The 27,505-nt window shown below is 46.1% G+C and overlaps 2 protein-coding genes across 9 annotated transcripts in view; one reads left to right on the top strand and one right to left on the bottom strand.

Moving 5' to 3' along the window:
• The first annotated feature begins 2,586 nt into the window (after nt 1–2,586).
• LOC146233277 (receptor activity-modifying protein 1) lies at nt 2,587–5,330 on the top strand. Of its 8 annotated transcripts, none has more exons than XM_084688134.1 (5): nt 2,587–2,781; nt 2,921–2,941; nt 3,512–3,572; nt 3,793–3,934; nt 4,562–5,330. In XM_084688134.1, exons 2-5 carry the CDS (start codon nt 2,921–2,923, stop codon nt 4,815–4,817), a joined length of 480 nt encoding a protein of 159 aa, XP_084544260.1. In that variant the 5' UTR covers nt 2,587–2,781; the 3' UTR covers nt 4,818–5,330. The 8 variants fall into 8 exon arrangements, with proteins under 8 accessions (XP_084544260.1, XP_084544263.1, XP_084544262.1 ...); XM_084688137.1 differs by lacking the exon at nt 2,921–2,941 and adding an exon at nt 3,003–3,148 and having other exon boundaries at nt 3,261–3,572; nt 4,562–5,329; XM_084688136.1 differs by lacking the exon at nt 2,921–2,941 and adding an exon at nt 2,997–3,148 and having other exon boundaries at nt 3,261–3,572; nt 4,562–5,329.
• slc4a3 (solute carrier family 4 member 3) overlaps nt 5,284–27,505 on the bottom strand; it is a 29,013-nt gene continuing 6,791 nt past the window's right edge. The window contains exons 6-23 of the mRNA XM_084688133.1: nt 25,000–25,226; nt 19,233–19,378; nt 18,244–18,424; nt 17,623–17,758; nt 15,475–15,661; nt 14,596–14,698; nt 13,915–14,099; nt 13,198–13,420; nt 12,516–12,731; nt 12,233–12,381; nt 11,804–11,998; nt 11,464–11,676; nt 11,130–11,219; nt 10,460–10,626; nt 9,910–10,163; nt 9,459–9,628; nt 8,963–9,136; nt 5,284–8,580 (exon numbers count right to left, since the gene is read on the bottom strand). Of these exons, the coding sequence (XP_084544259.1) occupies nt 8,503–8,580; nt 8,963–9,136; nt 9,459–9,628; nt 9,910–10,163; nt 10,460–10,626; nt 11,130–11,219; nt 11,464–11,676; nt 11,804–11,998; nt 12,233–12,381; nt 12,516–12,731; nt 13,198–13,420; nt 13,915–14,099; nt 14,596–14,698; nt 15,475–15,661; nt 17,623–17,758; nt 18,244–18,424; nt 19,233–19,378; nt 25,000–25,226 (3,094 nt within the window). The 3' untranslated portion in view covers nt 5,284–8,502. The remainder of the gene's footprint in view (nt 8,581–8,962; nt 9,137–9,458; nt 9,629–9,909; nt 10,164–10,459; nt 10,627–11,129; nt 11,220–11,463; nt 11,677–11,803; nt 11,999–12,232; nt 12,382–12,515; nt 12,732–13,197; nt 13,421–13,914; nt 14,100–14,595; nt 14,699–15,474; nt 15,662–17,622; nt 17,759–18,243; nt 18,425–19,232; nt 19,379–24,999; nt 25,227–27,505) is intronic.

Genomic DNA, 27,505 nt, shown 5'->3' with positions numbered 1-27,505 from the left:
TTTCCATTACACCAATAATAAGAACTATCCAAACAGCACTTTCACTCCCTTTCACAAACAAGCCTTTTAACGTGAACATTGTGAGTCTCTAGTGTGTGTTTTGCTCTGTCGAGAATCGTGTTATGCCGGCGACTAAGTGAAGTGGAAATGTTTTCATATGACCACTCCAGTACTTTCCTCCAGTTTCAAATGAACTGTGATTATATTATGTGTATGTTGCTTAGCAACATTAGATGAATGGGCATTACCTGAAACATTACATTTTTTAGCACTTGTAAGGGAAAAAAAGAAAAGATTTGGCATGTGCAGAAAGGTATTTTCACAGGACTCATGACAGGTCTATCTTTCAAGTAGCTGTTAAGTGAACACTAATTAAATTACACACAACGGTTGTCATATTCTCCACGCCTTAGACATAAGCTTCAAGGCAGCTCAGAAGAAAATGGGACAAAAGTGTAAAAACACCAATGTAGGAACGAGCAGAGATGAAAGGATTTGGGCGAACCTTTTTAATCGCTGCTGTAATTGCTGGTTGTATAAAAACTCAACTAGGATGCCAGTCTTGTGTGTCTTTGAGAAACAGTGAGTACAGTGAGTACAGTGAGTAGCAGTGAGTACAGTGAGTACAGTGAGTGCAGTGAGTACAGTGAGTACAGTGAGTAGCAGTGAGTACAGTGAGTACAGTGAGTACAGTGAGTAGCAGTGAGTACAGTGAGTACAGTGAGTACAGTGAGTGCAGTGAGTAGCAGTGAGTACAGTGAGTACAGTGAGTACAGTGAGTAGCAGTGAGTAGCAGTGAGTACAGTGAGTACAGTGAGTAGCAGTTGCAAAGTTGGAAAAGCGCACATTCAGTCAGGACACACATTCAGTCAGGACACACATTCAGCCAGGACACACATTCAGCCAGGACACACATTCAGTCAGGACACACATTCAGCAAGGACACACATTCAGGCAGGACACACATTCAGTCAGGACACACATTCAGCCAGGACACACATTCAGGCAGGACACACATTCAACCAGGACACTGTATGTGTTATTCTCCTCAGCTTGGTGGGTCATCACTGGGAACCTGTCAGCTGACCAAAAACCATCCCTCCATGTAAGGGGACACTGAACACACTGTAATCAAATTTAAAAAATACAATTCCATTAAATACAATAGTACATCTAAAACCAACCTGACTATGGCTCAGATCACATATTTCCTTTATCCAGTGCAGCCATTACCTGTATTTAGGAAAAGTATAGCAGTATCACCACCTGGTGCCAGATGTGAAGCCAATTTATTCAGAAAACCTTAAACTGAAATTCATAATAAAACATAAAAGCATACAGACCTTTGTGTTGTCATCGTGGCACATACAAGTCCTGCAATGTTAGGACTCTCTCTGGCAACCAAAGGTTCAAACATGCAGTCTCCAAGGAATGACTGGGGCGTGTCAGCGCAGAGAAGACAGTGTCCCTCCTGCCTGTACGTTGAGAATGTAGCCTGCTTAAAGGACAGTCAGACGATCCGACATCTATAAGCTTCTGTTGTTATTGTAGTTGGTTACTATCGTGTAGCTGTGTGTTGAATAGTGAGGACCCAGGCAGACACGCACAGACATAAACAGAAGCACAGAAGTGAATGGGAGCAGTACTGTTCTGTGTGGTTTCACCCCACTGAGATCAAAGGCAAAGGAGACGTTTTTGGGGGTTTTAAGAACACTTTGAAATGTAATCTTGTGTGACTAGTTCAAAAGATGTTTCTATTTTGGTTTAGAAACATGTAATGAGAGTTTTAGATATGGAATTAAATGTGGAAAAAAGTTTGCGAGCAGGCAGATTTTTGGGGTTAAGTTATGTCTTTTGTCCGATCACTTCCTTTTCCAGGACTGCATTGAGAAGTTTACAAATAATTCTAGTTGTTTACTTGTTTTGGATCTAACAAGCCGACAGCGTGCTAAACTCCATCCATGTCATCCTGTGTGAGTCTCTGTGTGTTCTCCCTCTGGTGTGTTCTGCCCTGCTGGACACTGGGACTCACAGGGTCAGGGGGAGGTCGGTGCTAGCAGATGGATGTGATACAATTACACTGGAGATAGCAGGGGGAGAGTGCACTGCTAGGGAGAGAGCACTGCTGCCAGTGCCACAGAGAGCTCTGGCCTCAGATGAATATCTCTCTCTCTCTCCACCTCATAGGTCTGAGAAGCAGGTTTACTACATGACTCAAAGTGCTGAAATACATGGGCTTTCTCATCGGTTTGTGTATGGCAGTTTTCTTTGCTGTTGTTGCATGCACGTACATCCGAGGCTGGTGAATGTCTACGTCTCTCGGCTTCAGAGAAAAAACATATTTGACAACCCCCCTCCCCCCTCCCACTCGCTCCCCCGTCCCCCCCTTTCTTCCTCGACCAGCGGTCAGCCAGTGTACTGTACGCACGGTTTAGACAAGGCAGCCTGCTGATCCCTGGTCACCAGGGACTAGCAGGGAGCAAGGAGCTGGGTGCAAAACCCTGGGAACGAGGGGGATTGGCCTGGGAAAGGATGCTGCTTGTGCAGCGGTACAGGGCTGCAGATTGCATAAGAGCAGCGCCCGTTCTCACTGATAAGGCCATTGGATCAGCGGAGAAGAGGAGCTTAGCTGTGCAGCTGTGGAGGGCTACTAGTTTCTCTGCTACTTGATATTCAGCTGGAACTTTTTACCTCAACTCTGTTCACTGTATTTTTCTTTGTTTAGTTTTTTACTGGGACCAGTTCATCAGAACAGGAACTAACCTACAGGTTCAAATCAAGGTATTTCAGGGGAACGTTTTGTTAAAACTACATTAAGACTGTAGTTCCAGTATGTAGATTGTGAAGGAGGGTTTTACAGATATTGTTAAGATATGTTGTAGAATAAACCTGTTGGTGTTTACCCTATCTACACTTCAAGATGTCCTGCATACACTTACAGGTCTGTTCATACCTACTCCTGAAGAGGTTTCTTGTTATGTGAATGTTTTTTTTAGTACCAGTTTGGACAGTTGTTGAGGTTTGGAAGAGGACCCAGCGTGTATCTGGATTGCATTCCTGCTGACATCTGTTTTTAGTGACTCCATCCCAGGAGATAGATTCAATCATTGAGAACATGTTCAGGATGCAGCTGGACTTGACATTATAAGTACAGTAAACCTGTTTGTAAAATATAGAAAAACACATACAGTATATAAAGGTTTTAGCATTTTGTGCATACCGCAAGTTACTTCATTGTGTATATTTTTTTTCCAAAACAGGTGTAAACACTGACATACTCTCATTCTCTACGATGTACAAAACTAGTGTTCGTACTGGACACTAATATCATGCAGCAGCTGTCTGTGTTGTAGCGTACAGTTCAATAGACTGTGTTGAATGTGAATGTGAGCTATATAAACAAAGCTAAATGACTTCGATTTTAAATTGATTACATTGATTGTCTGTCTCCTCCTGCTACACGTCTGTTGTAAAAAACCACAATGTTCAAACTTTTGACATTTCCTGATAGATGGAGGTTCAAGTGTCTTCCAATCAAGTGACAATGTGTGTGATTCTTCTGATAATAACAGGTAAGCTGTTGATTTGATTTGTGGTCAGTCTGACTGGTTTACCTCACACAACAGGGTTACTTTTCAAGCTACAATTTTGCATTTGTTTAAGTATAAAATGTATAACTTGGAAAAACAAATGAGCTCTGTCTGGGGGAATCTTCAAAGTTTGTGACAAAATATTTTCTAATAAATAGAGGGAAAATTGAACTGAACTTCTAAATTCAACTCTCATTTCTAGGACTTGGCAAAGGCGTTAAAATTTCTTCATGCAACCGGCACAATTTCGACAGATTTGCCCAAGATTACTGTTTACCAGAATTTTACAGCAATATGAAGAACAGCGGCTACCAAGACAGTTGCCCCTGGCCCCAGATGAAATGGTGCGTCTTCTCCTTACCTGCTGTCTTCTGGATGAGTCCAGTGTGGCCTGACCTGCACTGTGACCTGCACTGTGCGTTCCCTCAGCAGTCCCTGGTGCTGATGGCTGCTTCCTGTTAAGGAAGTAAAAACAGTGGAGGGGGAAGTTTGACGTTGCATTAGCCCACGTCTGTTGGAGACGTCCCATGACCTTGAGTCGTTATGGAGACGTACCATGACCTTGAGTCATGGGAAAGTCCGATGTTCCTGGATCCCCTGGGTGTTTCTCAGGGTCACTTCACATCGCCATGGCTGCCCACTGTTCATTTGTCTTCATACTTCCAGATGTTACATGGTTGGCCCAGACTGTACATGTAGTGATACTACTCTGATTCCAGCTGAATGAGCCAGGTATGACTGGTCATGACCTGGGCTGGTGCCCCTGGAGGGAGGAGATGGTCTGTTAGGGTGGAGTGTTCACACAGGGAACACGTCACCTCCCCACCTTCTGACAGACTGATGCTGTTCAGTGCCTGCAGCCTTTATGTCTTAATGTTTTATTTATGTCTCTCTTTCTCTTTCCCTCATATTCTCTCTCTCTCTCTTTTGTTCCTGCTTTCTCCCTCGTATTCTCTCTCTCTCTGCTCCAGGTCCTACATTCAGCTGAAGACCTGCGTGGAAAAGGTGGCCAACGTGACGAGGTGTCCAGAGCCCTCCCTGAAGGATGAGATCTTCCTGTCGGTCCACAGGATCTACTTCTCCCTGTGCGCCTACAGGGAGGACCCCCCGCTGACCGTCCAGATCATGCTCATTGTCCCGGGCATCATCGCCACCCTCTTCCTGCCCCTGCTGTGTGTCCACTTGACCACCAGGAGCCCAGAGCTAACGTGCTCAGTGGGGCTGTAGGAACACCACACCCCCCCCGACGCCAGGGGCACCCCGGTAGCTCCTAGGATAAGTGACAGTCCCCTGTAGGCTGAGGCCATATGAGCAGCAGGGGCAAAGTCCCTCCCTGTCCCTCTCATGTCACTTCAAAGTCCCTCCATGTCCCTCTCATGTCACTTCAAACTCAGTTTACCTCTCAAACAAGGTTTCAGTAGAATGACAACATTGTCATAATTGGCTCTTTGAAACAAAGAGCCATCACAAGATTAATACCAAAAGTTCTGTCAACATGCAAACATTAATAGGATTGCTGACAGTAACTTTATGTACATGGTGAAGGTCTTACATTATTGTTTTCATCCCAAGACAATACATAACTTTCCATTCACATTATTGAAATTGTAGTGCAGTGTACTTGTCAGTTACTTAATGATTTATTGTGGAGTTATCTAAATGTTGTGAATAAAAACTTGATGCATACTTGAAACACATAATAAATATTTATTTTCAGACAAAAAATAAAAATGTCTTGTTCAGTAGTTTTAAAACCTCTTTATAATAATAGCAGGACTCCTATTCAAGTATTCACATGACACAAGTACTTTTCAGTATTGCTAATGCTAACTTAAGCTTAATTTACCGTAAAATAAACTCAAAAGAAAGATGTTTGCACATCTTCAAAACAGCCAGGCAACATGTTGTGTTGTGTTCATGTGTAAGTGTACTGTCTGAGGAAGAGACATGGCTTCCAGCATGTTCCTTCTCCACAGATGCTGGCATGTACACATCATGCACATTCCTATGTAATTTGTCACCCAAATGGAGACACAACAGACATTTCCCTTCATAGAGAAAGTTTGTCTTCAGTGCAGTGATGACAGGTTGGGTCATACAATAATATTGTGTTGGTATCTTAAAGGTTCAGAAGGATGACCTTCACGGAAAGTGAATTGTCCAAGCAAAGAGAGTGTTGACCTACTGTGAGGTAACTCTGATAGAAAATGCTGATTGAGAAGGTGACTGTTTCAACACTGTTAGCGACCTGTACAAGAGAAGAGTGAGTGAAACAGCGGAACAACAACAAAAACTAAAGTCTGAAGGGAGATAACCTTGCTAGCAACATTCCATGAGAGGAGAGATTCATTTCAAGGACAAATACACAGTTAATACTGGCATACATATCTGATTGTCTAGTTTTTTTAAATCATTTAAAATCTGGCATACGACAGATGAGATCCATGTCAGGTTCATGCTGTCAAAAGAAACGAAAAGAGGCACAGACCTATCGATTCACACCAAAAGGAATCTAGCTACTTGTGGTTGAACAGTGACACGTGTGTTCCTAGATGCAGGGGCTCTGCTTCTCTGGCATGGTGGTAGAAGTCGACGGAACCTGGTGCACTCTGACCCCTGACTGCCTACATGCCAGGCCCTACTTTTTGTCTCCTGGTTCCAAAGCCTCGTTCAGAGCAGAGTGGTCGGGCCAGCAGCTTTGATCATCTTAGTAACGCTCCACTTCCATTTCAGTTTGGCCTCAGAGACATAAATGTTTTGCGGAGCGCACCCCCCAAACACTATCCTATCCGGTTAGCTGTCACCGCGCCTGCACACTCGTATTCTCAAACAACAACGACCTTTGGACTTCCCTTAACGGACGGAGAGCGCCCAGCTCTCCTTCTGAGCCGGTGTGGGTGGACGCAGCACACACGCAGCCCCTGCTGCTGCAACACTTCACACATTCTGACTGAACTAGCTTCACAATACAGCCACTTCCGTCTGAGATGATGTTGACGTGACGCTACAGACCTTCATATTTAGACTGTGGTGGCTTCAGGGTCATGGTGGTGAGGGCCTCGTTCAAGTGACACTGTTGAAGAACCTTCCAGACACACAGTCTACTCTGACAGCGCCACCACCAAGGCAACAACTAAAATAACTCAAATATTACATTTCTCCGTCTGCTGGTAGGTTAGAAGCACTCAAGAACAGCACGTCACTTAAAATAAAAGAGTCTGCTAAATGAATATCAACTTAAAGATAAACAACAGTAGAACACAAAATGTTCGCTTTTCTCAGCAAAGTCAACTCCTTTATGTACACAAAGGGGACATCAAACATCATTTTAGGGGAAAAATTGTGGCTCAAGGGTCATTTTTATATAACATTTTCGGATCTCTAATTTCAGAGTGTAGCAATGTTAGTAGAATCTCTTCAGATTTCAGCTCATTTAAAACCTTCATCTGATAGTCAACATCAGTATGGAACGTCTGACACCTTCCTGAAATGTCATAACTGTCAGAATGTGGGGAATGTGTGGTACACCCCCGAAGCCTAATGTTAGGAAGAGAACACGTTCTCCTGAACCCACCTCCAACACCAGCACGTGTCACTAACTGTCCTACACGGACCGTCTGAAAGTGACCATCACAATCTTCCTGAAACACAGCACACACCAACGATGACTGTGATGTAAAAGTTGTGTCAGATTACTTGAAGCATTCCAGCAATATAGTTCCTCCCAGACATTTCTCTTAGCTTGTCCGGATCATTCTCAGACCTGGCAACGAGCCAACACTAGTTTCAATCAGTCTTGAGTTTAACCACCAAGCTGTTTAGCTGCTGAGATAAAATGACCAGGAAACATGTTCAGCACACAAAGCGAATGGCACAGAGAGAAATGAAACCCATATCATCCCACACGTAAATATGGCTTCATACAGAACTGGCAGGATAATATTCCACTAGAATACTGAGAAATCACAAGGAAATATAAAAGGGGTGACACTCCAGACTGTCAGGTTAAAGTGACAAATGAAAATTGATAAAAGAAAGAAAGCAAAAAAACATGTACAATTGAAATCAAACAATGGGAACAATGCAGACACAACTTGTACAGTTCTGCATTTAAAGTAATTGGACTGACTGCTTAGGTAGGTCACGATTCCAGACTGAAATAGACATTTGTCTAAATCAGTCTTCATTGGATTCCAGGGCACCCTGAAGGCTCTCTGTATCTATATTTTTCCATGGAACTGGTGTGGCAGTGCAGTTCATTTGGTGTTAATGTTTCCAGGCATCTGAAAGGAATTGCACAGGAATCTGGCAAGTCAGGCTGTTACCTTAACTAATGCCTTCACAGTAACAGGGGAGAAGGCAGTTCAAAAACTGAGGCAGTGAACTTGTCTGACAGCCAGAGTTGTCGCACCAGAGCTTTTCTCTTCAAACCTATCCTTTCAGAGCAGTCTACTTGGGAGCTGCAGTGTGGATGAGATCCAGTTCAACACACACACTGGAGGGCTCGGAGGTCCCAGTCGATGCACTCAAACTCAGTCCCTGTTTAGAAGTTGACCTTTAAATGGAAGAGAGCTAATCCCAGTAGAAGGCAGGTGTTGAGGAGTACCTGGCTCTGTATTACAAGGTGCCTTGGTCCTGTTACACGGCAAAAGTCATCATGCTGATGAATAGTGGGACAGACGAAATAATAAACTCCATGGAGAAGGCAAAAATATAAATAAGTATATAAATAGGGGTGTACGATTAGTGTGTTTGTAGATTCAAGGGGTACTGGAATATTCTGTATATACAAGGTTTTCTATTGGACAGATCCTTACTGAACTCTGACTTAGCTACCCAGACTAGTGGTTTTCATCCAAACAGGCTGTGAGTCGCTCTACCAGGTCAGGAGAGAGTAGCAGGCCGGACCTTACTAGACAAGCATGTGAATTTCATTATACTCGTCCCGCCCATCCTCATCAAAGTTAGGGGAGTCCTCGTCTGAGTCAAGCTGTGGAGAGGGAAACACTGGATAAGGCTCAAATGATCTGGACTCAGGACTCAAACTACCCTTTCATTACCATGATCACATGGGATCTTTTTGTGTTCCTTCTCATGTGAACTGGCATAGATTGTAGTGTATACACACAACAATACAAGTATTGCATGCAAGTACGCTCTCAAAAATGAAAAACAGGACAAATGTATAACAAAATCAAATAATAACATCTCAATGAAGAACCACACATGCACACGCACACACAGGAGCTAATCTGCCTGTCGGAAATCTGAAGTTGGAAACTTCACAGGGTCTGTTTCCACCTAGGATTGCAGGCAAGATGTTTGCTCTGCAACTCCAAGAATACAATTGAATTCCAGAGTTTTCCACATACCGCCTGGAGCTCTCGCTCCTCGAAGATCCTGGCGAGGACAAGGCGTCGCAGCGGCACGGTGAGGATGAGGATGAAGGGGAAGGCCAGCGAAGCCGCGGTGGACTTGACCACCCACAGCAGCACGATGCACATCAGCTGGATGATGGTGAACATGTTCATACGCCAGGTCTTCACCTAGGGGTCAGAGAGCATTCATACGCACGTACACATGCATGCATGCACACACACAAACACACACACACACACACACACACACACACACAAAACCTAAGGTTTACAAGTATGTATGTAAAGGCTTATGGGTAAATAAGTGAAGGGACAGTGAGACATGTGTTGGCTCTGAGTGTGACAAGCTCTGATCCTGTCCCAGTGAGGCCTGGTCCCCTGTCTGGGGATATCTCACATGCACCTGGCTCCCCCTAGTGGATGTTACAGCCTTTGTTCTTCATCCAAAGACGTTAGCGTGCCCTCTAACCCAGCCCCCCAGCCCTGTTACCTTGGTGACGTAGATGTGGTCAGGGTGGTGTTTGGCGGGCGTGACCATGAGGGTGATGCGCTCGTACAGCTGGATGCCCGTGAGCGACGTGACACCCATGTACAGGAAAATGCCAAACAGCACAGCCAATGGGATGTGGCGGAGAAGATCAGTCATCACGATGGACATTCCTGGAGGAACAGGAAGTCAGTGGAGGGGAGTCAATGTTTGGCTGAACAGAGCATCTTTACAGAGAAGCACAGAAGATACGCATACTGTTGCATTCTAATATAAAACGAATGGTTTCCACTATGATTTAAGATTCCAACCTCTAAAATAACTGTAATTACCTCTATTTCCCCAGACCTTCCCCAGATCAATTTCCAACCTTTAAATCCAGTTGGATACATGTTGTTTTGTAGAGTTGCTTCCAGTACCTAAACCCCTGTTTCCTGATTCCCAGCCTCCTTACCCACGAGCACGGACACGACCAGGCCCGTAACCCTCTGCTCCTTCACCTCCTGGATCATGGGCTTCTCCCCGGGGGCCGTAGCCTTGCTCATCACCGTCAGCGCGTTGACGTGCGTGACAGAGCGCACCGTGGCGGCGGTCAGCCAGGGCAGGCCGAACAGTGGACAGATGGCCCCCAGGGTGACGATCAGGAGCAGGTCCAAGTGGAACCCCGAGCCCTTCACCAGGCGCCTCTCCTTCTTACTGACGATCAGCCTGGCCAGGTGACATGCAGGGCGGGTGACGTGCAGGGCGGGTGACACGAGAGGATGTTTGTTGTTATTAAGTGAGTTTCATGCTTTGTTTTGTTCTACGGATGATTAAGCCGACTGTTTTATCTCGTCATATGAAGGTTTTATCTAGTCCTGTAAAGGTTGTAACTTGTCATGTAGCAGTTTGTAAACGGTTCACACAGTGTTCCCCCCGGTGACCAGGAATATCATATATATATATACATCAAAAAATATATATACATCATATATATACATCAAATATATAACTGAGCTACTCACGAGGTAATCTGCGTCTCCATGAAGATGAGGATGAAGACGAGCAGCGCAGGGACGATGGACGCCCCCATCATCCAGGCAGGGAACGGCTGTTTGTCTCCAAACGGACTGATGAACCAGCCGCGCTTGTCAGGAGATGTGACAGAGAAGCCAGAAGGCACGTTCAGCTTCTGCAGGAGAGGAGAGGAGGGGAGAGGAGGGGAGAGGAGAGGAGAGGAGAGGAGGGGAGGAGAGGAGAGGAGGGGAGGAGGAGAGGAGAGGAGGAGGACATGGTGGAGAAACAGGAGCAGGTCTCACTGTGTTTCCTCTCTGTGGGAGGCAGCTAGAATGTACTGATGTACTGATCACTACTCTGGAGCTACACCAGAGCACAAGATCACTTCCTAAAACACATTGGGTTTTAAAAACCAACACAAACAGTATGCAATATTGTTTTTGGAACACTGTATAGGATATGATACAAGTTTGGGTGAATGTGAGAGGCATGAGAAGTGCCATATGCTTCTTCATGGACTTTTCATGTTCAAATGTTGTCACCAATAATGTTTGACTGCCACCAAGCTACATGTGTTTTCCCAGCAGGTAGAATATAAGTGGATATGCTTAAAAGTGCCAAAAGCCAAAACTGAAACTAAATGACAAATCTGCTGGAGGAAATGCACAGTTTGTTTACCTGAGTATAGGTATCAGGAATGGAGAAATCAAGCAGGACCGAGAACAAGATGGAGATGGGAATTCCAAAATCCCCAATGATTCTTCTTGCCTACAAACAGAGAAGTCATAAGAATATTTATCAAAATACAGTATTCAGCATTTACTCTATATATGATCCAATACATTTTATATTGTCACTCAAAATGATTCCTTGATATAAAATAAAAATATGCGATGATTTAACAATCCTTGCTCTTTTCCCCATTTGTAAACCGCTAGACAAATATCGCCTACTCCACATTCTGATTTAAGGGAATATTTCACACAAATACGTTAATAATAAAATATGTCACCTTCCCGCCCAGGAAACGGCTGTTTCGGAGCTTCCGGAGAAAGAAAGCCACAAAGAAGGTTCCGAGCATGAGCACCAGGGAGAGCAGGGCGGTGTTGGGCTGGTTCAGGACGGGGCCCTCCTCGTGCAGCAGCCCGTCCAGCACGCTGGCCAGGTCAGGGAAGCCCTGCTGGAACGGAGGGTAGTTCCTCATCAGGGGATGCTCCTGGAACACCTGCAACAGAACCACCCGCCAGAGTTCATCATCAAAACAACCGTTCCACTCTTGATTTTACAAACAACAGCAGCTTGTGGTTTTGAAACTCCACACTGGCTTAGGCCTGACTTTAGATGTGCTTTACCTTGATGAGCTTAGAGAAGGTCTCATAGATGAAGATAAGAGAGATGAGGAAGGCGAAGATCTCCTGGGTGAAGGGTGAGATGTAGCGCACCAGGAAACTGCCCTCGGCAGCAACCATCACCAGGACGATGAAGATGAGCCAGAACCCGATCCACACGCGGCCGGTCAGGTACTCAAAGCCCTGGGACTGGCAGAACTGAGGGGGAGGGGGGGGAGAAAGGAGAGAAAGAGGTGAAGGAAACTGAAGAAACTGGAGAACATGTGTCAAACTGTTGTAAAAATGTGTCAAACAAAAAAATGGGACTCGAGAGGGGTGGATTTGAATTACATTTTACACTGCTGTTACATGAATCACTGCTAAGTTTCATAATTGAATTATACAATCCATTTAATGGGGCTCTGGCCCAATTCTTATTTTTGGTTCAGGCACCTTGTAGAAGGCTTCCTCAAACACCAGCAGGGGTCCTGAGAAACCGATGATAAGGAGGGGTTGTCCCGCCAACAGGGAAAATAGAACACCCAGGGTAGCCGTGGAGATGATGAGCTCAGAAACTCCCATCATGCCTTCTGTTTTCTCTCCTGTACAGACAGGAAGAGGAAAGAGGTTGACACAGGTTTGTCCTTTTCCTGCTGTTGTACAAGTTTTTGTTCTGTGTCTCTATCGAAGAAGGACAAAACAGTGTTCGATTAAAACACTAGTAAAACTGCCATACCCAGCAGTCCTCCAAAGGTGATGGTGGGCGACAGGGCAGCAAAGTAGATGAAGATGACAGCTGCGATACACTGGACATCCACGGCGTCCTTGAGGTCGCTGATGTAGCGCGGGTAGCGCCGGCGGATGTCGTGAATCAGACCTCCGAAGGGAATCCCCGAGCGTTTCAGAGGGTCGATCTCCAACTCCTCCTCCTCCTGCTCATCCTGGCTCGCCTCTAGTCAAGGACAAACACAGTGAAGGTTTTTTTTTTCTAAACCTTTTTTTCCCACACACAACACAAAAACGTTTGTAGTTAAAACTTTTTTTTTTTTTTTTGTGAAAACCTGTCAAAAGAAATGTAACCTTTAAAACTTTTTTTTTTACCTATCAAAACCGTTTCAAAACTCACAACACGACACAAAAACATTTCTATTTTTTTCAACAACAACAAAAAATTCCCATCACTTTTTTTTCACACACAGTGAAAGGAGAGAAACATTGTTAAGTAGATACCAGAAAAATCTACTTAAGTACTACTTAAGTGTTGTACTTTGTTACTTCCCATCTCTGCTCTAACTTATCATATTATCAATCTCTTATAATTAGTCGAATTGAGTTAAATATAACTGTGGTTTGGCTGAAACCAAAAGGACTATAGCGGCCCAGGAGTAAGAGTTGTAAATATCTGGTGCAACATGAACCTTTAGTATCCTGGTCGGCCCCTGGTGTGATGATCTGATGCTTCTTGATCTCCCGCTCCTTCCTCTTGCGTAACATCTGTTTCTGGAAGGACGCCACCGTCTTCAGCAGGTCTTTTCCCTCCACGTCCGACGGCGGGATGACGATGCTGCAGTCCAAGAACTCGTTTATGCCATTCAGAAGGTCCTGTCTGTCGTCAGCGAAGTAGGCCACCTCGTGAAAGTTCTGGAAAAATACACAAGAGAAAAACAAAAACAACAAGTTAATTTTCAAAATAAAATTCATGTATACACTATCATGCTTCAGGAAACTATTCACAGCCCCGGTTATTGAATTTGTCCCTTTTTCTTTCAGAAAAAGGTAAGCAGTTGCTTATACATTTACATGTAGTCATTTAGCAGACGCTCTTATCCAGAGCGACTTACAGTAAGTACAGGGACATTCCCCCGAGGTAAGTTGGGTGAAGTGCCTTGCCCAGGGAACAACGTCACTTTACACAGCCAGAATTGAACCGGCAACCTTCTGATTGGTAGCCCGATTCCCTAACCGCTCAGCCATCTGACCCCCCTTTGTTATACATAACATCGCACAAATTAAACACTGCCATGGCCCATATGGATGGATATTAATTCATTTTTTATACTTTAGTTTTCATTGGTTTGGCGACCCACCTGTATTACCCTAGTGTATCACTAGTGCGGCCCACAGGTTGGCTATACCTTGTCAGACATGAGAGTAGAGAAGGAGCGTCCGATCTCGTGGTAGTCCAGGTTGGACTGGTTGGGACCCAGCAGCACGAACAAGAAGCGGACCGGCACCGGCACTTCCAGAACCGACTGGAGGAGGACGGCCTCGTTCAGTCTGACGAAGGCCATCGCCGGCTGCTCCAGAAAGTCCACGCAGCCTGGAGGGACGGCAAGAGATGGCTAACGTACAAAACTACGGTGCTAGCAACGATAATGATAACATTGTTGCATACTAAAAGTAGGCCTACAAACAGTAGCCTACCTACGATGTACCTACAATCCCAGCAATGCTAAGGTGAATAATGCTAGAGCTAACATTGTTAGCACTGCTACTGTAATAAATGAATTCGTACTACTTTAGCATTATTTAACATTAACACTCCAGAGACTGATTGGCACTAGTGCAAGCATATTGGATTGTTACTGCAAGCAAACGGTATGGTTGAAAATCATTTCTATAAACAACACTGGGCTGTGCAAAATGTGTATTTTCCGCCAACTGTACACAGTTCAAGAACAGCAGGAGAGTACTAGCCAGCAAACCCAGAACAAGAGAGTACATGCACAAACCTCCCTCCCTTCCTTCCTCCCTACCTCAGCTCTTCACTAGCTAGCTACTGTTGTTTGTAAATCCACTGGGCATGCGTTGCTCACCAACTAAGACCACAGTGGCTTCAGCATCCTTGGGGATTTTGGCCAGGAGTTTCATGGATCTGGCAGCCTGGTGGCTGTCAACAGGCATGGGGTGAAGGGATTTCTAATTGCACACAAGGAAACGTGTGTTGGTCAAAACAATATTTAGTTTAACAGACACCAATGTGATCATGCTTAAGAACAGAAAAACACAAGCTTGGTGAAGCATCAAATATGATTTCAGTATACCCATATCCTCAACAGTCAGTCACTTATAATATTAAGTTAGGTCGTATATACCCTTCTATAAAGAAGTCAAAACATCTTCACAAACCCAGCTCCTATTGTTTTAGAGGCTGGATGGAGCTTACAAATGCAAAGCTTTAGCAGACACAAGCAAAGGCTTTTTTTTGCATATGTTAGTCTGGAGAGTGTTACATTTACACAGTTACAGTGGGAAAGTGACAGCAGAGGCCTGCTAATAAACCTCTATCATCACAAAATGACCAGAACATTTCATTTTTATAGGCTGGTTTAAATTTGCCAGCATTGCAAGCCACGGGGAACATTAATGCTTCACAGTTAATGCATGAAGAAGTTTTAACTGGGAGCACCTGTTAGCTGACTAAGAACATAATTATTGTGGCAGCTAGTCTAGGTTCTTCTCACAATCCAAGCACCACTTGCATTTTGTTGCCTCGCTAAAAAAGTTCAGATCTTAGATCTCTAACACACAGCAGAATGGACCGAAACCAAGGATGGAAATGGCTTTAAATACAAACAGGCGATCCCATGACTGACCCTGATACTGCCGTGACGTCAGAGACCCTCATGCCAGAGCATAACATTCTAAACAGGAAAAGCAGAGGACAGAGAACGATGACGGCCAAGCAGACTCACAAACAAGCTCACAAACACCTCTTTGTCATGCTCCCCTCCTTTGGTCTGGTGGAGCTCCACCTGGTCCTCTGACACCAGGGGCAGGGCAGCGTCAGGGACGTGGTTGTGGTTGCGGTGGAAGCTGCTGTGAAGGCTGTTGGTGGAGTGGTTGCGGTGGAAGAGGCCCTCCTTTTCGTCGTTGGGATGGCTGGAGGGGTAAGGGGCGAGTGTCAGAGGAAGGAGATGGACCAGGAGGGGTGAGGCTCGTGCTTAGGGGAGGGTTAGCCTGGCTGGCACACACCAACCCAGCTCTTTCAGTCCCTTCACCCAATAGAACTATGTTTAGCTTAATTTGCCATGAGTCTAGAAAAAGTTCTCAACTGCATTAGTCAGGGTTAAGGTGTTAGTAAGTTTAGAATCAAGATCATGATTTCCTCATATTAGGAGACACAGTGGAAGGATTTGCCTGATTGTGTGCATTGTTGAATGTGTCTTGGTGCGTATGCTAGTAGGCTGTGTATAAGTGTGTGTGTGTGTGTGTGATCTAGAGCCTTCAACAGTTTCATCACACTCCTGTTGGGTCCAGCGGTGACATCACTTCTCATTAGGTCTGCAGAGTCCACTTCAGACCGGTGGAGTTGGAGACCAACAAGAACCCAAACAATGGAACAAGGTGAAACACCACATCCCCCTGCACAGAGGCAGCGTCCAGGGGAACCTTAAACAGCACTGAGTAAGCGGTGAGCTCAATTCTACAGCTCCTTGATGGATTACTTTCCACATCATAAATTCATCTCTTGGACTGGGGAGGCCAATTAGAAGTGCTTTCTTCCTCATGGACAGCAGCTGGTGACATGCTGGGAAACACTGAAGAAAGATCCAGACTGAGCGAGCGTGTGGGACAGTCTGGTGGAGAAGGGTGAAGTGCCTGTCTAGGGTGTGTGTGTGTGTGTGTGAGAGAGACAGGGTGAGGACATGCCACACACACACACACCACTAGAGAGATACTCTCGTGTTTCTGGGTGTGGGTGTTTGTTCAGGGCGTGGACGGTCTGTGTGTACGAGGATGTGTCAGAGTGAGGCTTTATCTTTACACTGTTGAGGATCAATAAAAGAGTATGGGAAAATTCTGATCCTCTCTAATCAGAAGCTATGCATCTTGGTATACGTTAGACTGTATGCTATCACTGCCGATTAGCCACTACTATAGTGAAGTTAGAGTTGAGGTTGTAAAAAGTCTACAGTAATATGCCACAATCCATAACATGATAATCTCCGATTAAAGTAACCACCACTGTGTTTCTTATTAATCTCCACATCAATCTCTTCCGACCGGGTGGATTCATAAAACAATGTGGCAGCCACAAGTTAATTCAGGGATGACCCAATGTTAGTGAAAGGATTTATTGACGACTATTGATTCTTGGCAAACACTTAGTGTCACCCCAGTCATGTAGCCTCCATGCACAGTGATGGACAGTACCAGCCTGTCTTCATAGAGGGCCCGAGGAGGGGAGGGGGAACCTTCAAAGTGCTACGTGTAGAAAACAAACAAAAGAGACAAATCTGTTGAAACTGGGAGTGTGTTTGTGTGTGGTCCTCAATGAAATGTTCCACACTCTGTTCCAAGTAGCTGCATGATCTGTGGATGACCATACACATATGACTATTAACATCTGCCTGGAACTGACTTAATGTTCCTGCTGACACGTTTACTGCTGCCTCTGCAGCCCCCAGCCTTGCTCACCATACAACTACAATACCACATTCATTAAAGCTCCTTTTCATTATATAACATTGGTTTAAATCTATCGCATGGCATGGTGCTTGTGAACCAATCAGTTTGTGTCAGTTTAGCCAACATGGCAAATCAATAGGAAATTCTAGCTGGAGGGATATTGTGTGTGTGTGTATGTGAATGTTTATATAAAATAAAAAAACTGATAGTGTACAGTTTGCCCTCTGGGCTGCTGCTAAGTGCTACTCTGCTCTATAATCCTACATTAATGAACATCCCTGATCAACAGTTCTTCATTTCTGTGTTTGACACAATCACAGTGTATTTCTACACGTATTTCATCTACAATACATTTGTTTGTGTGATTGTTGATCTGCCGAGACACATCTCTGACCTGTGTTTGAGGAGCAGAGCTCTGAGGATGTTCTGACCTGTGTTTGAGGAGCAGAGCTCGGAGCACGTTCGCACGGTCTTCAGCTCGTATCTGGTCTGAGATGATCATGGTCTCCACCACCAGGTGCACAATGCCTGGCAGCGTGTTCTTCTCTAGGTCCAGCAGAATGGCTCCTGGAATCCCACAAACAGTCCAGGATGAGAGAAGCTTTAGGTGTGTGACTGCACATGCAAACACTCCTGCTTGTCAAAGCAATTGTGCTTGTACAGCAGGTATACTCAAGAATACTTCAAGTAGGAAATACGTTATCACTCAAGTGTACCACTAGGATGTTAACACTGTAGTAATCAATACTTAATAATCGTCATGGAATAGTATCATCGAAAACTCATTCAATGATACTCTTCAATGACCATATTGCTGAATACTCTTCAATACTCTTGTTGGGTGTGTGTTGGGTGAGTGTTGGGTGTGTGTTGGGTGTGTGTTGGGTGTGTGTTGGGTGAGTGTTGGGTGTGTGTTGGGTGTGTGTTGGGTGTGTGTTGGGTGTGTGTTGGGTGTGTGTTGGGTGTGTGTTGGGTGAGTGTTGGGTGAGTGTTGGGTGAGTGTTGGGTGTGTGTTGGGTGAGTGTTGGGTGAGCGGGGCGTGCGAGCCTCACCGTGAGTGATGGTCCTGCGTAGCTCCAGCAGGCTCCTGAAGGACAGCGAGGCCACGTGGGGCTTCCCCCAGCGCTCCGTGTCCTCCTCCACGTCCTCCTCAAACTTGATCCAGCGAGCCGTCTCCTTCCAGCGCATGTCCTGGTTCTTATCCACGATCAACTCATTCAGCTCCACAAACACCTGGGGAACCAGAGCACGTTTACAAACGGCTGACTCTCTGTAGGTTAGGATGTTGCTGTAGAAGCTGAACTGGAATGTGCTGCTGAACTTTTACCAACCAATGTGATGTCCTCTCTCTCCTGGAACAATCTAGTGTAACGGTAACCGTAGACATTCAAACAAATGTTATGTATCGATTAAAAGGTTAATAGTTTGATAGGGATTCAAAAAGATTCAGCCAGCCCTTTGTTTAGACAGATAGACTAAACAGTTATTATTTAGTATGCAGTTTATTACTTTACAGGAAACTTACACTATAGCTCATTGTATAGTATCATTGTTCCTGTATCAAGTGCGGCATATATTCCAGTGCAGTTTATACTCAGATTTACAAACACAAAGCTCCCATTCTGGTGGAGTGCGGTTTTTAAAAAATGCACCGTGTTTTCCTCAAAAAAATTGTGTTTAGTGCTTTCAAAAACACACCCTGATATTGGAACTTAAAGACTGGATGTTTGCGGTAGAATATTTTCAAGAATCATGAAAATGGCACTTCCAAATTGTTGTATTTAAACAGTAACCTTAACACAATGCTCAGCTATCAGCAGTGAATAGTACTATTGAAAATACAATAATTCATAAACCATCTACGCCTATGAGAGTCGTCAGATAAATAACGTATTCATACAGCAGCCACTCCCCCCCCCCCAAAAAAAAAACCTTCAGAGCTGGATTTGAACCTGGTCTGCAGTCAAAGGGTCTAGCCGCTGAGCTCCACCCTAATCCCAGAGCTGAAGGCTGAGCTGTGTGTCTCAGAGGAGCGTGTCACCTCGTGGGTCTTCTTCTCTGACGCCTTCCTCTTCTTCTTCAGGCTGGACAGTGGCAGGGAGCTGGTGCTGCTGTGAGGGAGCTGGCATCGCGATGACTTCTTCACCAGGTGACGCCTCACCCCTGGGTTGTCTTCAAACCTGTGACCTTCACAAAACAACAAGAGCTGCTGTTAAAACTGACTTAAGAAGATTTGAGCTGAAAGGTCATATTTGTTCAGTTGAAGCAGTCAAGAAGTCGTATCAAGTGATTGATAGTCAGATTTCCATTTAATAAAATAAAAACAATTCCAGGAACAAATTTGATAGCCTCAAAGGGGAAGTCCGTCAAAACCCCCAAAAAACTCATGTTATTAGTTGCTTGAGGTTTTCCCCATAAAACTTGAGGCTATAAAAGTATAATACAATTTTCAAACAATGCAGTCCACAAACCATGTTTTATTGAGTTATATGTAATTGAAGCAATGTACTCATTAGGAGGAACCTGGTTTTCATCACATGGATGTTGAAGACAGACTAGACCTTGTACGCACAAGACATGGTGCTTAGATGTTTGGTGGATTTATATAGTGTGTGTACATGTGTTTGTGTACACAAAGTACACAAAAACTGAATATTGAGTAAACAAGATGATTCAGTCATGATTGAAGATATTCACATCCTCCTGAAGACACAGTCAGATCAGGTTTGGTTTTTCAGACTCGAAACTGAATCTATAAAAAAACTTTCCAACTCGCGGGGCCCAGCAAGTGTAAAACCAAATGCACCATAGTTAAAAGTCTGGGAGTTATCCCAGGACAACCCGGGCACTCCTCCAGTCACCCTAACCCTCCTCCAGGCACCCTAACCCTCCTCCGGCCACCCTAACCCTCCTCCGGTCACCCTAACCCTCCTCCAGGCACCCTAACCCTCCTCCGGCCACCCTAACCCTCCTCCGGTCACCCTAACCCTCCTCCAGGCACCCTAACCCTCCTCCAGGCACCCTAACCCTCCTCCAGGCACCCTAACCCTCCTCCAGCCACCCTAACCCTCCTCCAGTCACCCTAACCCTCCTCCAGCCACCCTAACCCTCCTCCAGCCACCCTAACCCTCCTCCAGGCACGCTAACCCTCCTCCAGTCACCCTAACCCTCCTCCAGCCACCCTAACCCTCCTCCAGCCACCCTAACCCTCCTCCAGCCACCCTAACCCTCCTCCAGGCACGCTAACCCTCCTCCAGTCACCCTAACCCTCCTCCTTCAGCCACCCTAACCCTCCTCCAGCCACCCTAACCCTACTCCAGGCACCCAGGCTCAAATCTGGCCTTGGTCGTCCTCTCTCTTCCCCTGCCTTTCCTGGCACACTTCACTTAAACAAAATAAAGCATTCAAAACGCCTTCAACTATCTTGAAACTCTTCCATGTGAAGGGAGGAGGTCTCCTATACATGTTGCTGTTTGTGTGCACTGGGTCAGGGTCAGGGTCAAGGTTGCAGTTCTTTTTACTCAAAACAGCTAGAGCAGAGACACAATCAGTTAAATCAACCACTGTCGATGAGTAAGTCAATGTCAGTTACGTAATACAAATTGCCAGTTGTATGAACAGTGGAAGCACTGTATCTTCTAGACTGACCATCGTGTAGACAGTATCAGTGATGTACCACTGTATCTTCTGGACTGACCATCGTATAGACAGTATCAGTGATGTACCACTGTATCTTCTAGACTGACCATCGTGTAGACAGTATCAGTGATGTACCACTGTATCGGATGGCTGAGCGGTTAGGGAATCAGGCTATTAATCAGAAGGTTGCAAGTTCGATTCCCGACTGTGAAAATCACGTTGTGTCCTTGGGCAAGGCACTTCACCCTACTTGCCTCGGGGGGAATGTCCCTGTACTTACTGTAAGTTGCTCTGGATAAGCGGCTCTGCTAAATGTACCACAGATTTACAAGCTTCTTTTGTCATTACTGTACCGTCCGTATTTTGCCAATGTCTAAATCAGCAAAGCAAATACAAGACAAGCTGTTTTTTAGTTGGGGACCTACAGATGATCAAGGTACACTTTCATGAGCTCCTCATGGAAACAAACAACTTGTGCATTCCTTCAAAGCTGACATCATCTTTACAGCACCAGAGCCTACTGGAGTGTCAAACATAGCTATGCCAGTCAGAAAACCAGCAGCGGTTTGTCGATGGAAAGTGTTTCCGCTCCAGTGATGGAGAATCCTGTGGCTGAATGGGGGTCACCAATCTATAGAGAACCAGAGGCTAGGATGAGAGGGAGGGGGCGAGGGGGAGGGAGAGGGCCAGGGCGAGGGGGCGAGGGGGAGGGGGGGGGGAGGAGGGAGGGGTCTATTCACTTCCTGAGAGCGCAGCAACGTTCTGATGGCCATAACATAATTTCCATGCCATCCACTGACACTAATGAGCTTGTGTTGCTTCATAGGATCAATGGGAACAACTGTGAATCCACATGGATCAATGGCAGGAGTCAGGCCCCGTCCACAGGAGGGTGAGGCTCTCGTTCCACTCATCACTGCCAGGGGATGAACGGAAAAACTGATGTGGGTTAGTGGCACCATGTGATGTGCCATGCCTGAAACCCTGACAACCAACAGTCCCATGTATAGAAACACCATGACTTGCAAAGAAATCAATTCACTATCCCCATTATTACATGTTCACTAGTACAGGAACACTTTCCAGAGAATGATACACAAAATCTGTCAGGGTGTAACAAACCGTTACAACAAAAAACAACCAATCAATCTGTATGATTTTTCTCTGTAAACAAAGTTGGTTCCTTGTACCAGTTTGCTATGTTTTGCTACGGAAATTTGTTGTTGGCCATTTGTCAAACCCTAAACTCTCTTAGGTGAAATTTAGTTTTGACCATGCTCTCCTACCAACAAGCCCAAAATCAAGAGTTGCAGATTCTGTGTTTGTCGAGTATCCCTGTTCCTCCAGAACGACACCCTGTTCCTCCAGAACGACACCCTGTTCCTCCAGAACGACACCCTGTTCCTCCAGAACAACACCATGTTCCTCCAGAACGACACCCTGTTCTTCCAGAACGACACCCTGTTCCTCCAGAACGACACCCTGTTCCTCCAGAACGACACCCTGTTCCTCCAGAACAACACCATGTTCCTCCAGAACGACACCCTGTTCTTCCAGAACGACACCCTGTTCCTCCAGAACGACACCCTGTTCCTCCAGAACGACACCCTGTTCCTCCAGAACAACACCATGTTCCTCCAGAACGACACCCTGTTCTTCCAGAACGACACCCTGTTCCTCCAGAACGACACCCTGTTCCTCCAGAACGACACCCTGTTCCTCCAGAACGACACCCTGTTCCTCCAGGGTCCTGCACATCCCAGAAGTGTACTTACTGTCTGTTTCCTCAGGTGAGCCCAGATGGGAGTGGATAGACTCGAGGAGGTCATAGTCGTCAAAATCCAAAACAAATTCCTCAAAGTCCCCAAAGCCGTCCATGTACCCTGACATGCGATGTGCCGGTGGTGGGTGGCGGGTGGAGATGTTGTGATCGAGGGTGCCCGTGCCCCGCTGGGCCCCCTCGGGGGGCTCTGCTGCAGGGTTCTCCAGGGTGCGCTCCCCCTCCGATGGCCCCCCAGGGCCCTCCTGTATGTCTGCGTCTGTCATCTCCCCAGCCGGTTCCTCCACCTCCCCCTCGCTCTGCCCCCGGACGCCCAGCTCATCCAGGGCTCCCCGATCCTGCACGTCCTGGTTTGTGGTGGCTCACGGGTGGCGAGGCTTGGCTTCTGACATACAGGACCTGTGGTTCAGGCGTCGAGGTTAGGCTGCCAGAGGCAGGAAAACGTTTCACACTCCTGAGCTGGAGCTTCTAACGATGTCTTTGGACTTTTCCGAGCAAGTCCACGGGCCAAGAAATTGAGATGAAATAGCGACGAAAGACAGATAAACAGGATTCCCGATAAACAAAGTGCTTGTCCACCAGATGATGAACCTCAAAATGTGTCACAACGTTCTCAGATCCTCAGAATGCACACGGGTGGAGCTGGGCAGGACTAGAAGCTACGAGCTAGGAGCTAGCCCCTGGCAGGATGTCCATCTCAGAACCAGAGAAGCTTCTCTAGTCATGATCCTTCCACAGCGACAGAGTCCACTCTCTCCATCCAACTCTCCAACAGAAGATATCGATACAGAGCATTCCAGTTTTTTTCGATCGCGAGTTAGTCACATAGCAGCTGTGTTCCATGATGTATATGGATAGATAGTCCATTGATTCCAATCCTGCTTGTGGGGCAGGGTGAGCCTCATTTAAAGGGGTTACGCCCCTTCGGGGTTTCATGGCGGCCCCCTCTCCCTGTGGTCTCTGCTGCCCTGGCAGAGCACAGCTACCCTGCAGGACAGATGCCCTCTGCAGAGAGAGAGACAACATGGTGCTGGGAAACTAGCCTCCTCTCCTTCACCTGTCTCCATGGAAACCGTGATTACCTTTAATGCTCTCGCGTCACTGACTACAGTTCAGTTCACTGACTCCCTGCCCATTGGGTGCTCAGAAGAACAGAACACTGCAGGTGCTTCATCTCACCTGAGCCTTACAGACTTTAGTCTGGTAACTGTGATACAATATCCTATTGAACTCTACTTACTGTAGTCAAACATCATGTGGCAAAGATGAACAGAACCAAAACGGAACTGTTTAAAATAGACCTTCTAGTACAACAGCCTGCCGACAGAAATCAATGACCCATTTTGTAAAAACTTCCATTCACATCCATCCCTCTGTTCATCCACCCATCCCGCAAATGAATGAACGCAAAATATGGATTGAGTGAAACAGAAGTGGACAGGATGTGAGAGGTGCTTCCTGTCTCCTGAGCTTGGTGGCTGGTGGAGGGCGGGCCGGGCGGTGGAGGCCTGGCTGGTCGATGGCTCCCTGTGATGTGAGAGCACAAAGGGCCCAGGGCAGGGTCGCTGCTGAAGGAGAATCGACTCCTCTTTGCCTCTGTGTTAATTATTGCCCGGGGTTTGGTTCAACTCGCCACACATGACCCCCCCTCTCTATCTCTCTCTGTCTTTCTCTCTCTCTATCTCTTTCTGTCTCTCTTTGACACTCTCTCTCTCTCTGACACTGTCTGTCTCTCTGTGTCTCTCTGTCTCTCTCTCTCTCTCTGTCTTTCTCTCTCTGACACTCTCTCTCTCTCTCTCTCTCTCTCTCTCTCTCTCTGCCTCTCTCTCTCTCTCTTTCTCTATCTCTCTCTGTCTCTCTCTCTCTGTCTTTCTCTCTCTGACACACACTCTCTCTCTCTCTGACACTGTCTCTCTCTCTCTCTCTCTCTCTCTCTCTCTCTCTGTCTCTCTCTCTCTCTCTCTCTCTCTCTCTCTCTCTCTCTCTCTCTCTCTCCTTCTGTCTCCCTCCCTCTCTCTGTCTCACACCCCTCTGTAATTGAGTTCTGCTTTTCTGTTTTTTTATTTGCTTAATTATACCCTTTTCTCATCACTCTATAACCCTCTCCCTCTATTTTTCTCTCTCTCCACTGGTTGCATACACCCTTTAAACTACTTAATTTTTAGCGTCAGTTGTCCCTGTACAGAGACACACTGTCACCAGCCTGGAAACATCCCCACACACCTACTCCAGTTAGGGTCAGAGTTGATCTGAATGTTAGTGACTCTCCTGACTCCTCCCAGTACCAAAATGCACATGTACACACACACACACACACACACACACACGGCACACACGACACACACGACACACAGACACACGGGTAACGGGTAAGAGCAGCAGGCCTCACTCTTCATGTCGTCCAGGTCGGCGCAGGCCAGCATCTGGGCCTCGGCCTCGTCGGTGGGAACCTTCTGGTAGACGGCCGTCTCCAGGGCGGTCATGCTGCCGATGCAGACGCGCTCCCGCAGGTCGTAGCTGGCCCGCTGTGCCCCGGCAGCACGCTGGGGGGCTGGCCTCCGGCGGAACCAGCCCAGCGTGGTCACGGCCGGACCTAGGTCGGCCGACAGCGGGAGCCTGGAGCAGGGGAGAGGAGGGGCATGGCTGGATGGGTGGTCAGTGGTTGTTTGGTTTAGAGAGGCTGGCGGACTGGGGGGGGGGGGGGGGTTCTAAGGTTTGTGAGGCTGGGGAGGGTTCTAAGGTTTGTGAGGCTGGGGGCGGTTCTAAGGCTTGTGAGGCTGGGGGGGGTTCTAAGGTTTGTGAGGCTGGGGGGGGTTCTAAGGCTTGTGAGGCTGGGGGGGGTTCTAAGGTTTGTGAGGCTGGGGGGGGTTCTAAGGCTTGTGAGGCTGGGGGGGGTTCTAAGGCTTGTGAGGCTGGGGGGGTTCTAAGGCTTGTGAGGCTGGGGGGGTTCTAAGGCTTGTGAGGCTGGGGGGGTTCTAAGGCTTGTGAGGCTGGGGGGGGGTTCTAAGGCTTGTGAGGCTGGGGGGGTTCTAAGGCTTGTGAGGCTGGAGGGGTTCTAAGGCTTGTGAGGCTGGGGGGGTTCTAAGGCTTGTGAGGTTTTGAGCTGTGCTAACTGTTTCAGGCTGTGTGAGGTGGTATAGAAAGGCTTGTATTGTCCAATTATTCTTATTTTTTGCCATGTAGAATGATTGTTTTTGGATTAACAATTCGATCCATTGGGAGTACTGTTTAGCCGGTTTGTCATTATTTTATCAAAAGAGTTGTAGTGTAACTTCCCAGATTGTAATTTAAGGATTCAAATACTGTGGTACTCATAGAAAAATTGGTTTCCATAGACTGACATATCAAGTGCTAGAGACTGGGGGAAAAACCCATTAGAATCAAAACCTGTTTCACAATCTAAATCTAAAAGCTTCTTGACCATGCTTGTATTACATCAAATCAGGCTGTTAGGAGCAGTGTGGTCATCTGCCAACAGAGGGCGCTACATGCCAGCACCACAGCTTCAACCTGCACTGCTGTCCTCAAAGTGCAAGCCATCAGTAGCTTTCAGAAACAATAGCGTAAAATAACATGACACTGGCTAAATGTTTCTTTTAGCATTGCAGCAACTGGATTAGATGCTGAAGGGATGTTTCCCATCAGAGGTTTAGAGAACCTGGACCTCCATCCTGTCCCTCCTCTCCCAGCATCTGATACATTATTCAAGGCATTACCAAATAATTCATGTAACATGTTCTGGTGGATGTGTGTGTTTCTGTGTGTTTGTGTGTGTGTGTTTTGTTTTTTCCTTCGACAGATCATATCTAGTTGAGAGTGCCTGCTATGAGCCCTACACGCCAGTGGCGGCTGCTGGTCTTTCAAAAGGGGGAAACTCATTTTCGGCCTACATCACAAAATGTTTCAATTCATTTGGCTAGTTCACTGGCTAGTTCACACCTACGACACTAGCATAGCCTACTGTATGAATGAATGAACAAACGATCTAACGAAACAATATTAAACTCAAAAGAGGAAATGTGGGAATTAGGTTAAACTGGAACATGTGGTGTATAATTGTATGAAATGTATGATGAAAATGGGCTAGCAATTGTGCCAAGCAACTACCAAGAAATAGGTTGCAGCAGTTTGTATTTTGACCTCACTTGCAAAATCCGCGAAGGGACTGAGCTCGCCTTTTTATAGTACAAAATCGCTGTCAATCAAAAGGAGATGCAGTCTTTCGACAGACCCTCCAATCATCACGCGGGAGCCCAGTGTCCAGGCCAGCCCACTCCCCCATTCACCCCCACCTGAGCGTCCAGGGCGGGACATAATCTCAGAATTTAGCCAATGACCGTATAGTTTCTAAGCACTGAAAAAAACAGTTCAATGCAGCCCCATTGAAGTCCATGGAAGCTGAGCTTCAACAGGGAAATGCACTGTGGCGCTACGGGAATGTAGTAAACATTTGACCATTCATTTTTTGAAATGTTAGGGGGAGCTGAGCTTCCCTTGCAGTCTTAAAGACATTGTCACATTGTGTGTGTGTGTGTGTGTGTATGTGTGTGTGTGTGTGTGTGTGCGTGCATCAGTGACAATGTCTTTAAGCACACGCACACACACATACACACACACACACATATGTGTGTGTGTGTGTATGTGTGTGTGTGTGTGTGTGTGTGCATCAGTGACAATGTCTTTAAGACTGTGAGGGAAGCTCAGCTCCCCCTAACATTTCAAAAATGAATATATATATATATATATATATATATATATATATATATATATATATATATATATATATATATAGAGAGAGAGAGAGAGAGAGAGATAAATACACAAATATTTGTTTCCATCAGTTAAGATGTAATTCCTTCAATGAAAGAATGAAGGGAAGGAAACAGAGGAAGGAA

The sequence above is a fragment of the Hypomesus nipponensis genome, chromosome 23 (genome assembly GCF_054491055.1).
Source record: "Hypomesus nipponensis isolate SF chromosome 23, ASM5449105v1, whole genome shotgun sequence".
In the NCBI taxonomy this organism is placed as follows: domain Eukaryota; kingdom Metazoa; phylum Chordata; class Actinopteri; order Osmeriformes; family Osmeridae; genus Hypomesus; species Hypomesus nipponensis.
This window is presented reverse-complemented; position numbering and strand designations above follow the sequence as displayed.

Excerpts from the sequence above, each read along its gene's own strand:
- LOC146233277 (XM_084688134.1), top strand. The coding sequence starts at position 2,921 with ATGTCCTGCATACACTTACAG. Across the intron at positions 2,942-3,511 it reads TGTCCTGCATACACTTACAG|ATGGAGGTTCAAGTGTCTTC; the intron begins GTCTGTTCATAC and ends ATTTCCTGATAG. Across the intron at positions 3,935-4,561 it reads CCCTGGCCCCAGATGAAATG|GTCCTACATTCAGCTGAAGA; the intron begins GTGCGTCTTCTC and ends TCTCTGCTCCAG.